This window comes from Diachasma alloeum, unplaced genomic scaffold (assembly GCF_001412515.2).
Source record: "Diachasma alloeum isolate Michigan unplaced genomic scaffold, Dall2.0 Dall_scaffold_00624, whole genome shotgun sequence".
NCBI lineage: Eukaryota > Metazoa > Arthropoda > Insecta > Hymenoptera > Braconidae > Diachasma > Diachasma alloeum.
The window spans coordinates 7,505-20,391 of record NW_021680756.1 but is presented as its reverse complement, the minus strand read 5'-3'; the positions used below and the strand labels follow the sequence as shown (position 1 = coordinate 20,391).

Genomic DNA, 12,887 nt, shown 5'->3' with positions numbered 1-12,887 from the left:
TGAGTGGTGACGATGACCACAATCCAGGGATGTCTCGCAAGGGATTATTGCTGGTGTTGAATATTCGGGGGTCTAGTATGGGGAATTTCCAGGAGGCGATGGCTTCTCCAATTGATCGGGTGGGGCCGGAACTGATGTCTTCCTTCGGCTGATGTCTTCGTGATGTCCAGGGGCAGGGATAGAGGGGCGATGAGGGGAAAAGTCTGGGGAAGGGGTATCCAACGATGGTGGGATTTACATTTTAGGGGGCAGTGTGTAGTGGGAAAAAATATGTAGAAAAATAATAAAAAATAAATGAATATGCCTCGTCACAATACAGACACCATCTAAAAATCGCATATTCGGACTTTTTAGACCATATATAGTTACCCTAACACAAAAAATTGGAAACTTCAATTTGAACGATTACAAAGCTTCCATTCGGAAGCAAAATGTGGAAATTTCGATTTCAGTGAGAAAATGTGCAATACTCTTGGCAAAACCTGTGAAGATGAAAATATCAATATCGATAATTCGATATAACTGTTATGAGAAAAGCAAACAGTTCTGCTGTTACAGTGCTGTTATGAAAGTATTATAATTCATGTACAGAATTGTATGAAAAAAAAATCAAGTGAATGATTAAAATTAAAAAATGATGTATCTGTGAATTTCAATTCTCCATGATCATTTATCCCTCAATTAGAAATATACTCTCGTAAACAAGAAAAACAAAACAATGTAATAAATGTCAGAAAATTTTTTCCAAATTAAAATAAGAACGAAGCTGTTCCAGTAGAAATTATGACCAAAAATTCTACCGTGAAGCCAAGAATCTCAGATTCTGGCTGCTGTCATGAACAATACATACTATAATGAAAAAAAAAACGACCGATGAGTGATCTAGAAAATCACTAAAAAATCCGTAATTATGCCTCAAATTATTACGTCTCTTAAATGACGTCAGGTCTCACTTTCATCATTTTCCCCATCCATTCTCACAATTAAGGGAAATTTTCGGAGTCATACTATAATAGAAATCGGGGAACGTTTCAAATTCATTTTATTCATAATTTTTCCGTTGAAAATTCACCAATTTTTGTTTNCCTTTTACTTGGATCTAGGGTTATGGGTAAGGCCAGGCAATTTTTGTACATGTAAAGNCACAATTAAGGGAAATTTTCGGAGTCATACTATAATAGAAATCGGGGAACGTTTCAAATTCATTTTATTCATAATTTTTCCGTTGAAAATTCACCAATTTTTGTTTGAAATATACTCCTGGGAATGGATCATTATTTGAAAATAATTTCACATATTTTTGAGTTTTTTTTTTATAATATAAAATAAGAAAAAATTTCATAATGGATTTGACTCGGCTATATTAGAAAATTATGGCACTATTAGAATCTACTTATATTAGTGATCTTGATTTATGATTTGTTCTCACAATTTCGTAAATCTAATAATCCATTTCAACAACGACGAAAGTGCATAGGTTGTTGACGAGCGCGCGCAGCCCGCCTTATAATGCTATCAGTAAGGAAAATATCCCTTGACTATTCTCGGAAGTTAAGTCTGTTACTCCACTATCCATCGTTCATCGCTGACTGCAAGTATGGAGATACGTTGGTATATCGTCAAGGATTATTTGTATTTTTTTTCTTTCTTGGGTCATTCTGCCAATTATTGTAATCGTTTTCTATCTCCAAAAATTTTATTGGGTTGAAGCTTCTTATATCGTTTTTTCAACATTCAAAAGACCTAAAAAACTTATTAAAATTTTTTTTTTTTTATTCTATTACGCGCAAAGAGTAAATTTTTTGGAGTTTCGCATTTTTGACAAAATTTGATGTTGTGAAAGAGGTAGCAGACTATTCTTGAATTTTCAATGCGTATTTCCTCGAATGCGAATTTACATGGAGCATGATTTCAATACGTTCACAACATCGGGAATGCCCTAAAACGGTCGATCAAGTGGGAAATTCCATGTTTTGCTTTATAGAGAGGGGGGAAAAAATGAGTTCTCTTCAGTCGAGGGAGCGACTTTGCACTCTGGGGCGAGAAGGGGTTCTCTTCCTCCCGCTCATTAGAGAGCAAAGTACGAAGTTTGCATGCAGGTGTGTGAAAAAAAAATCAAATATGCAATCGAGAGGGCGGGGACGTAGAATGGTGGACAATACAAAATTTTCAAATTTACTGGCGATGGGCTGATGTAAACTATACTCAGTCGAAACAATCAGACTGAGGAGACTGTGCGTTTGGCTTTCAGAGAGGTGGGTGACAAGGATGTGAATGGGAATTGGATTAAGTGGGGGTAACTCTGAGGGGCACAATTTACTCAGTTCTACTGTATAAATCAAGTTGTTGACATTTGCATAATAACCGTATTTGAATTTTTAGTGCTATGAATTTGAACTTGATTAACGATGAAATCGTTCATGGAGATTCTCATGCAGCTTGAAAATGAAAAAAAAAATAGTTTTTCAAGTCAAGCGATCATTGATACTTCAATGGTAACTTGGATATTTAAACTTATTATGAAAATTGAACATCATGTTCAATTGCATTTCCAATAGATGAGTATTTCAAAAATGTATTGGCCGACTTTCAATAATTTTCATTATCGTGTTAACTTAAAAATGAGAATTCCATTGAATATTAGGTAATGGACAGATTTTTCAATATCAATATGTAGGGAAACTTAATATAAAATGGTCGTTGTTTAAACTTTCAACATATTATACGTGAAATTTCAAGGGTAGTTTTCTAACAGTGTATGCGAAAAAGAAAACTGTTCGTTTTGAATCATATGAAACGATGCATGAAGAAGCTTAGGCACAAAAGAATCAAATGACAGATCTCAATGAGGGAGAATCCTGATCGGAATTATTCTTGACATTCCGTTCAAGATCTGACTTGGATCATGATCGTTATAATGCAAAACAGTCTAATGGAGTGGTATAGTTATTTCCTCAACTACAATAGTTGGGATATTCCACAAATGTATTTTAGATCTTAGAAAGTTGGAAACAATTGGTTCTCTGAGAAAGTCTCATCATCGCTTTTTTTCATTAAAACGAAGATAGTTCTAGAAGAGACTCGAACCATCGATTAATTCATTATTTTATTCTCTTGGTGAAGGAGGATGGAATCAAAATCTAACATATGTTGATGCTAGGTCGAAAATGGTTACTGCTGATAATTACACCGATATGCTTGATTTTTTATAAAAATCCGCGCATAAAAATAACTTAAATTGGTATATAATAAAATATTTGTAATATACGATGGATATGGTTCGCACATTTGAGATATCCAATTTAAGTATAACAATGAACTGTAGCACCGCCCCAATGGCCATTTTCCAACAAATTTTCAGCGAAACACCACTAATGCAGGCAATAATCGCTGACGAATTCCACTAATGCTTTCCCACTGAATTCGACGGCAAAATTCTGAGAAGGTCAAAGGGGCCTAAGATTAATATCCATCAGTTGCAATACTCATGGAACACAATTTCACTGTAAAACGACACCAAGTTAGAGCAGCAATTGCGCGCTAAGAATGGTAACACAACCAAAGAAAGGAGGTTAGGCGGTGTTTGAGGTGAATTTGATATATATATATATATATATATATATATATATATNATATATATATATATATATATATATATATATATATATATATATATATGATTCATGGGCCATGTAGTGAGTGGTATCTTGTGAATGGGAAATCGGAATCGAAAGATTCCCCTGACAATTATAAGACGAAGACTAATTATAAGACAAAACTATGGAGATTATATATTCAGATCCACTTAATTGATAATCAACCGCGTGAAATTGTGATGATAAATTATGCCATTGCATCTGAGAACTATATAAAATAATATGTTCATATTAATCGAATGATTAATTTCTTCAACAATGGGACTGAAGATGCAGACACCAAGTGCCGAGCACGCGAAGTGCGCTTTATAATGCTACTCTATTATACTAAAGGAAAAGACCAAATCCCGAAATTGCAAGGTATCGATTTTTTTTAATCGAAAATGAAAATATCGATTATAAATGCAAACAACTGTCGAGTATCGATTATTAGAAAAAAAAATGACAGTTTGCGTTGATGAAGATTGAGCCATGGATAAGGTTGAAAACTTTTGCCGAGGGCGCGAAGCGCGCCTTATAGTGCTAGTCCTATCTACATATAAAAGGAGATACATTCGATATATCGATATATCTCGAATCGTGCAAGTAATATATCGGTATATCCTATCTATAAAAGAAGATACATTCAATTTCATATTTTCCAATTTGCTCATGTTTATCATGCACAAAATTGATTCTTTTTGTATTTTCATTCATCATGTAAAATTTATGAATTTCATTAATTTCAATTTTTTTCATTGTCTTATTTTTTGCGAATGTAATAAATTTAATTCGCTCTCATTTTGACGTGGATACGTCTATGGTTTCATTATGGGGGGGTCGGTCATTTTGGAAAACGGTCCTTATTTTTAGTGCCATTTATCGGAATTCTAGAAAAATCTAGACATTTCGAGGTAATTCGAGAAGTTTCTTGAAATTTCGAAAACATTGAAGGAGTTTCTAGATTTTTCGAGGGAATTCGAGGAGTTTCTAGAAAATTCGAGGAAATTCATGGAGTTTCGAGAAAATTCAAGGAGTTTCTGGAAAATTCAAGGAAAGGCAAGGAGTTTCTAGAAAATTCGAGCGAATGCAAGGAGTTTCTAGAAAATTCGAGGGAATGCAAGGAATTTTTAGAAAATTCGAGAAAGAGAGAGAGAGAAGGAAAAACCATAGACGTATCTACATTAGGATGGCTCATATGTAAAAAAAATTGAATTTCATAATTTTCGTGTTTGATAAGGATAACCAATGACATGGAAAGTACATGTGAATTTTTTCAAAATTTTTGAATCATTTTTCAAGATTGCGCCGTGTAGTTTTATTTCTTATGGACTTTTACACACATCGTAGAGATCGCATGTGTCAATAATTTTTGGAAGACTCAATTATTACATCCCTCGGTGTTTCCCCTTCGTGAACCGTTCAGAGGGAGGTTTAAGAACAGAATTAATTTTTGTCTCAACAGAAAACTTATTACTTATCAAAATAAAAATCCTCATTTCTACTCAATTCAGTGATTTTTAGACGTCTCTAGCACGCTGGGTATCTGGCCGTTTTTCATCCCGATTCGGTTGATGGATTATGAAACTATCTGACAATAATTCAAAGAAAAAAATTTTGTTCCCCACCAATAGAATTGTGAAAAAAATGCGAAACATAATTCCTAAATTTCCAGTAAAGACAGGTGTCCGGCTCATGCGGTGCTTTTACAACAGTCGTAAGCACAGAAATTGAGCCTAGGCAAAAAATTTGACCTGCCAAACTAACCTGCGCTGGGAAGGAACTGAACTCGCATCGTAGAGCTGCTTTAAAATTTAGCTGAAATTTTGTATATAGTTTTCATGTTTTCGGATGATGCATTCATGAATAAACGATAATAAAAGAGGAAAACTTTCTATGATGACTATAGTGCGTCAGTAATACGCTTCAGGCGGCAGAAGGGTGCAAGGAAAAACCACGATAATGTCAGGGAGTGGTGGAAGAGGAGATTCCATTCATTAGGCCAGAAAAATTGTTCTTCAATATTTCATGTATCAAGTTTTTAATAACTTCTTTTTCTTTGGTTTTTTGTATTTTTTACTCTTTGATTATTTTTGATATATTGAGAATTTTATATTTCCCATATATTTGAAAGAAGTGTCAACTACATTTGTAACAAAAAAGGCATTAGACAAATTTAACTTAATCCGAAGGAATCCTGGGAGCGTTTATTCAACTCAGAAGGTCAATTATACTTATTCCCTTCAACTCTATTTTATATCATTATTTTTCGAACCATTTTGATTAATTTCATACGTTTTCCTTCAGATTAAAAAAATATATTGTGCCTGTGAGGACTATCCAATTCTCAATATATCCAGAATAATCAAAGACTAAAGAATACAAAAAAAACAAAGGCGAAGTTTTTAAAAAATTGTTACATGAAATGTTGAAGGATTATTTCGCTGATCTAATGAATGGAATCTGCTCTTCCACCACTCCTTGACATTAGTGCTTGACATTTGCCTTACCACCATTCTGCCAACTGTAGCGCTACTGACGAACCAGTTATCACAGGTTTGTCCTTTATTATCATTCTTTTATGAATGAATCATCCAAAAACATGGAAACTATTTACAAAATTTCTACCAAATATTACAAAATATCGGTCGGTATATAAGAAAAAAAGCCACTAGTACTTCCATTTTTTAATAATATTTCTGGCGGACTGGAAAAGGCTCGAGACTTTTTCTATCGCTGGCAGATTTGTGAGAATCAGGGAGCGGCGGATATCATGAACATCTATGATTATATGAAGTTGGATAAATTCGATTTCTGCATTTTCACAACGAACAGGTAAGCGCGCGTACAGGTCTAGTAATCAAAACCCACCATACGACTTGGATTCATATAAACGTACAGATCAAAATCCGCATTGAAAATTTTCAACTCCTCCAGAAGACTTTCACGTGCAGTGGGAACTTTTCATGTGGCCACAAGGAGTATACTGAATTTTGTAGACTCAAAAGTTTTAATAATTGCGATTGCATAATATGTACTGCCGTCCTAATATTAGTTATGAACAAAAAACCTCAACCCGAATGTTCAGGTTTTTTATTCATAGCTAATGTTAGGATGGCAGTTAGCGTTTTGTTATTATGCTTCCAGTTTTAAGTTTTATGGAATTTAGAGTTGAAATCATCTTCGAAAATCGATGGTACAAAATAAGTTGCCCTAATGAAAAGTGGATTTACTACTTGAAACGCTGGCAGAAAGGCAAATGATTGAATAGTTTACTTTATTTTTGGCGTTAGAATTGCTGTGGACCGCGAAATGGTTTGGAAAAGTGGGAGAAATATGAGGATTTTTCCGTACTGATCTTCACTTTTCCTCGTCCGGGGATTGGTATTGGCCCTTCCCCAAACTTGTAAAAGTGAAAATCACTATGGAAAAATATCGTTCACTATTACCATGTGGTTTTTTTACTCGCGTGGAGTTGGCGTCTGAGGCGAAGCCGAGGACTGGCCAACCACGCGAGTAAAAAAACCATGGCGCTTGCCCTGGAATATACTATTTGTCATTACGGTCGTAAAGCGCCCGGTCGTAAATCGCTGCTTATACCCGTTATGACAAAAAAAAAAATTCCAACTCATATGAGTGCAATCTTTGTCTTCGACTCGGGCTGCAACCTCATATTCGTCAGAAGTTTCTTTTAAGCCTTATGTAGAAATCCATTATTTTTCATCATCGTCACGCACTATGATTCCCGAACTGAGGGCACGTGCACAGCGCGTGAACATGCGACACTGGAATTGCAAAAAAAAAAACAAGATTCTTCGAAAAAAAACTCCTCAAATTCGTCAATATCTCCTTCATCCATAATTACGTATTCCTCCACGTTTTTATATGTAACCATTAACATTCCGCAAACAATTACGCAGCCAACGGTCCACATGCCTAAACATACGTTGCCTCCTCCGATCACAATGAAAAACAGAGAATTTCCCTGAATTCGTTCTGAATTCTTCTCAGAACGAATGAATAAAAAATCCAATAGCAAAAGAATAAAAATTAATTAATTAAATCAATCAACAAATGTTCTTCCAAAGGCTTACATATTAACGATTAAACGTCGAGACGTCTATCCGTTGAACCTATTGATTTTCCCCAAGAGTACATAAATCCATATAAGCCACGTCTGATTTATATACGGCACCGTCAAAAGGGGCAGTCTCTCGCACAGAGTACATTAACAAGATGTCGGCTTTTCAAAGAAAAAATCCAGCACTCTTTCTTCTAGATTTCCTGAACTGCTATCTACCCATGCTCCTTAACAAAAAAAATGCTAACAGAAAAATTGAAAATACTTTCCCCGCGTTTCATTGCATTCCTCTGTTCATGATATACCCATAGTGGAAGCCGGTGCCCACATACTCTACAATCTGCCGGTCGGTTTCCCACAATTCCATCCAATACCCTCTACCAACCATTTTACCCCATATACCTAGCGACAAAAAACCGGTTGCAATATGTTTTGTAAAAATTACCTGAGGTACATTATATAATCTTCATTTTCCTCAATGAGAATGAAAGAAAATGAAGAAAGTTGTAGGAAACGTGGTACTAATTAATGTCTGGGTATATGCCACGCGGCAGGGGAGGTGTCCCTACTTGTAATGAATAAAATAATTAATTTCACGAATAAAAAACTATTATGAGCATTACCTCCTCAGTGTAATGAGCACAGCGTGCAGCCTCGGGATGTCAACCAACTCCTTCAGAAACTTGTCGAAGGTATCAAATAAACTGATTAATAAACTTGATTCGACACGATTGATGATCGACACTATTGGATTCCGTCTGATGCACTGGCAAGCACCACCACTCCCCGAACAGTTTATGCTCACGTGTTGAATTGATTTTTCGCTGTATTTATTCTAGTCTCCGTTAAAATGAATGTCTTCACAGATTCAAGTACTTTGTTGTTAAATCAATTGCGCCTCTAGTCTTATTTTTTGTATTGCAAATTGAATACTGAATGTTTTTATGATAGTGCGTTATGTACAATATTCTTTGCTGTATTGAAGAGGTTTGAAGAACAGAACGTTACTAATACACGACCAATGACGCACTGAACGAGCTTCAAGCAGAGTTACCTAACTCACTGTTACCGACGATCGAACATGGCGCCATCTCCCGCATGGGGTAATACTAATTTTACTTGGGGTCACTCAAACCTCCAGATTCGGACCGATACTCGGGTCGGCTGATATCCTCGTATTGGGGACGCTACATAAAAATGCGAGACCTTGTGGGCCCCTGGGCAACTAGAAAACATGGCGGATCTCAGCATTCTGACTGCGCGGCGACTTGAAAACTGTAAACACCTGCTCCAAAAGTTTATTAAAAATGAGTTCGTCTGGGAAAGTTCAGGAGAGGAGAATAATAAAAATTAGTAGAAAATGTTGCGTTCTGGGATGTAGGAGTACATCAGTGAATAGCCCAAATTTGAGTTTTTATCGAGTTCCACCGCAAGACCGACCGCTGTCAGTGATAACCTCAAAAAATGGTAGTGAAATTAAAGCCATTCATATGCGGGATCTATGGATTGAAAAATTGCAAGTTCATAAATTATTGAAAAATTCACGTGTCTGCAGTTTGCACTTTTTGTCTACTTGTAGGTTTCGTAGGTTTTGAAGAAGGGAAACCGTACACAAGCGAATATTGTACTATTAGATTTATTCGCCAAAGCGTGTAACGTGGTATACAATATAATTATAAGTGGTTGAAAAGCGTGTGACTGATAGTGCGACTGATCAGCATCGTAGTCGAATCGTACTGACTCTGCTCTAGTCGAGGCACCTGTGTGAGTGTGCTCTACAGGTGCGTGTGGGTGTAGATGTAGCAGAGCGCTACATACTGACTATGTCCTCTCAGGTAAGCCATTTATTAATTGACAACACGACCCTGATTCTGAAGTGAATACAATATGTATTCTCAATTAATTTCAGAGTATTCCGGAGAGTGCACGATGAAACGACGTCTGCTCAATAAATATGCGATTCCTAGCCAAAATTTACCGTCCTGTTCAAACCCACATCGCCAGCAAGAGTTTGGAGAAAATCCATTGTCATCGCCGTCTGCACGAGGCAGTACGTCCCCATTCCAAAAAGCGGATCTCTTAGAGACAAATGTAACGCCACGTACCCCTAATTCTGCATCTCCTGGTACCAGAGGGAGTACATCCAAATTCAAGGTAAAAGATCAACTCTCGCTCTCCCTTGAATCATACGAGGTTATTCAGTAGCGGAGTAATAATGGATATTCAATAGCAGAGTAATAATGGGTGATAAGTCGACTGTGACCCATTTGATTGAAAATAGAATTATCTCGATAATCACTGATTTTTTAAGGAAAAATCAAGAGACTTTTCCTGTAGAAAATGTTTTGGAATACAAAAAACTTTCCCTGAAGTGTCCCTTGAAAATTTCTCGTTCCCCAGAGAAATGAACAGTTATCGAGATCATCAAATTGGACTTATTACGATTTACTCCTTGTCTACTGTATTAGGATTGAGGCACTCGTTTAGTCCCAGCCCCAGAAATTTCTTGCATTCATCTGAATCTTTATTTGAAATCTCTTTGATGGATCACGAGAACTTTTTATTATTAATATTTATGTTTCATCCCCAGGTGACTCAATTGTTTGAAGGAAGAGATGTAGTTAAATGTGATCTGCGCACAATATTTGATGTTCTCAATGATGTCAGGTGTGATAATCCAGATTGTCCGGAAATGCAGTTGTCCGAATCACTGCATACCACTGTCGACAATTTAGAAGAGCCTGAGCCGGAGGACCTCGACCCTGGTATGCGAGTACCCACCGGAGATACGACACATATCGACGTCTCTGTACAAGTGGACTCCCGAGATTTAGCAAAACACGCAGACGTCTCTATACCATTCGCCACCAGAGATCGGCCCCCACACGTCCATGCTTCTGTACAAGTAACGAGTGGGAATATTTATTCGCCCTTTTCGACAAAAATAACTACTGACCACCAACTGTCAGTTTTATGCGGAATCAGAAATCATAAAATCTTGGATCGCTTAATATTAGAAATAACCACCATTTATCCCGAACAGCGAAAACATAAAATGACATTGCGAGAACGTGTTATTATGACAATGATGAAATTGAAAAATGATCTCAAGTTTTCGTGCTTAGCAGTAATATTTAATTGCGTAGCTGAATCAACGTGTCGAGCGATTTTCGTAGATACTCTACAAAAGTTAGCCAGAATTTTGCAAGTTTATCATACTGAACTGGCAAGATGACGATATTATCGACCTTAGACGAATAAATAACAAAATCACATTTCTTTAGGTTCAAGAGAGCAAGACCGCATTGTACCTGACCATAATACTGGTGTTTAACTTTAAGTTTAATTGTCTTATTCTCGTACGTTAAATAATCACAGGTTTCTAGGAGATTTTCTGGTTTTAGATCTGGCAAGTCAAGTGGACATTTAATCTCTAAGAGTAGTTGAGGAATTCCTTTATGCATGACAATCCCATCAGGAGAGTAACCAAGCCAAGGGTTGTGATCAGAGACTATTAATCCAGTGCAAATGACATCAAAAGATCGATACTCAACATAAACTTCTCTGGCTCTCGGTTCCATTTCCAACCCATGCTTTACATATTTATTGGTGAATGTTGTGGGCCAGAAATAAGAAGTTGCTTTTCGGCCCCAGTCTTTTTTCTTATTTTTCTCATTTTGATAATAAGTGAAAAGCGAATAACATCGGCTACCAGTAATTCGAAATTTTCGTTCCTTCTTCCAATTGGTCTCATTCCCAGAAGTGTTTTCTGCAACACTCAGTGCATCAAAACCGAAAATAATAGCTTCATACTGACATCGGCAACAGTCCCTTACACCAACAGGTAAATTTACTAATTCATTCATGACCACAGAACGACCAGCATTCAGTATTATTGCTTTAAAAGCAGAATTATCTGATGTCACACTATTTGATGGGGGAACCTGGGACGAAGCAAGAGTCTGGAAGGAAGCAGGAGTTTTTCTCATGCACTTTTTATGTTTTTCGAGTGAAGAGTCCAAGTCACAATCCACAAACGAATCATAAATACGTTTTCTAACAACCTCAGGCAGCTCAGGAATGGTCTTTTGTAGACAACAGCAAAAGGAAGAGAGAGGAGCAGGTTTGTATTGTTGCAAGGCTTGACCTTTCAGTCTTCCCCACATGCATTTTACGTCAGTACTTGACACCAGCTCGAACCCACGAATGTCATTTCTATTGTGAGATAAAAAAAAAGTGAGAAAAACTATCGAAGCAATGCATATTGAATGAGAGAAAAAATCTTACTGTGTGCAGTACAACAAAACGGCAACGATGTGCTTGCACTCTTGGCTTAATCCAGCTTTACACGTACAACTCATACTTTTAATGGAAGCTGATTGTGCAACCGAGTCATCAGCAATAATAATGCCTGTTATGACATGTGGCGATTCCGATAAACCACTTGTTTTCACACATAATGCGTACAAGTGAACTTTGTTTGGACTTGTTGATGTCATACCACAGCGAATCAGATTTTTTGAGGTTAACACTCTCAGACCTTCTTTCATATTTCTCGACTTTTCATTACTCTTTACGAACTTGAAAATTTCTTCCAATGTTAACGTAAGCATTGTGACAACATTTATTATGCAATTAATTGTAAATATATGGACGCAAAGCAACTGTACACTGCTCAGCACTGACAGTTGTTGTGCCCAGTGTATTTTATGCCGCTCAAATTTGAACGGGAAAACCTGTAATCCACCATCTTGTTTCAGCGTCACGAGCGCCGCCATCGGTAAATAGCGGTCCCAATCCGAAAGCCAAATGCAGTGCTGTAACCAAAGAGGATTGACTAAAGTAGTGGCTCAGATCTCGGGGTTGGACTGACCCCAAGCCAAAAGTAGTTCGACCCCAACGGAGGGATGCCGCCACGGTCGAATCTGACGGCTGGGCGAACTGCCTGTGCGGGTAACTCGGCAGTAGCAGTCCCGCTGTCACAGGGATAATTTCGGAGTGACGTTTGTGTCCTCCTCGCCCTCAGCATGTTCTTAATGTTTTTCAGGTGATTCATTTGCTGGCTAATTAATATTAAGGAATGAAACACAGAGGGTGTGACGGAGAATTAAATTCCCCATCAATCGATCCCCGTTGCATCCCTTAATCTCTGTAACAAAAAAATACAAACT

The 12,887-nt window shown here is 37.0% G+C and overlaps 2 protein-coding genes across 4 annotated transcripts in view; one reads left to right on the top strand and one right to left on the bottom strand.

Moving 5' to 3' along the window:
- The window catches only part of LOC107043748 (glutamate synthase 1 [NADH], chloroplastic), a 301,745-nt gene extending 293,007 nt beyond the window's left edge, over window positions 1-8,738 (bottom strand). For all 3 annotated transcript variants that reach the window (XM_015265359.1, XM_015265360.1, XM_015265361.1), the window contains exon 1: window positions 8,340-8,738. The gene's annotated coding sequence lies outside the window, so the exon portion shown is untranslated. The remainder of the gene's footprint in view (window positions 1-8,339) is intronic.
- Window positions 8,739-8,960: 222 nt separating this feature from the next.
- On the top strand, window positions 8,961-10,994 carry LOC114841506. Its single transcript, XM_029126518.1, has 3 exons — window positions 8,961-9,551; window positions 9,626-9,870; window positions 10,307-10,994. The coding sequence occupies exons 2-3, from the start codon at window positions 9,646-9,648 to the stop codon at window positions 10,949-10,951; spliced, it is 870 nt and encodes a 289-aa protein (XP_028982351.1). The 5' UTR covers window positions 8,961-9,551; window positions 9,626-9,645; the 3' UTR covers window positions 10,952-10,994.
- The last annotated feature ends 1,893 nt before the right edge of the window (window positions 10,995-12,887 follow it).

Bases quoted from the DNA above. Each gene is read 5' to 3' on its own strand.
- LOC114841506 (XM_029126518.1), top strand. From the start codon at position 9,646: ATGAAACGACGTCTGCTCAATAAATATGCGATTCCTAGCCAAAATTTA. The intron at 9,871-10,306 runs GTAAAAGATCAA...TTTCATCCCCAG, and splicing joins GGAGTACATCCAAATTCAAG to GTGACTCAATTGTTTGAAGG.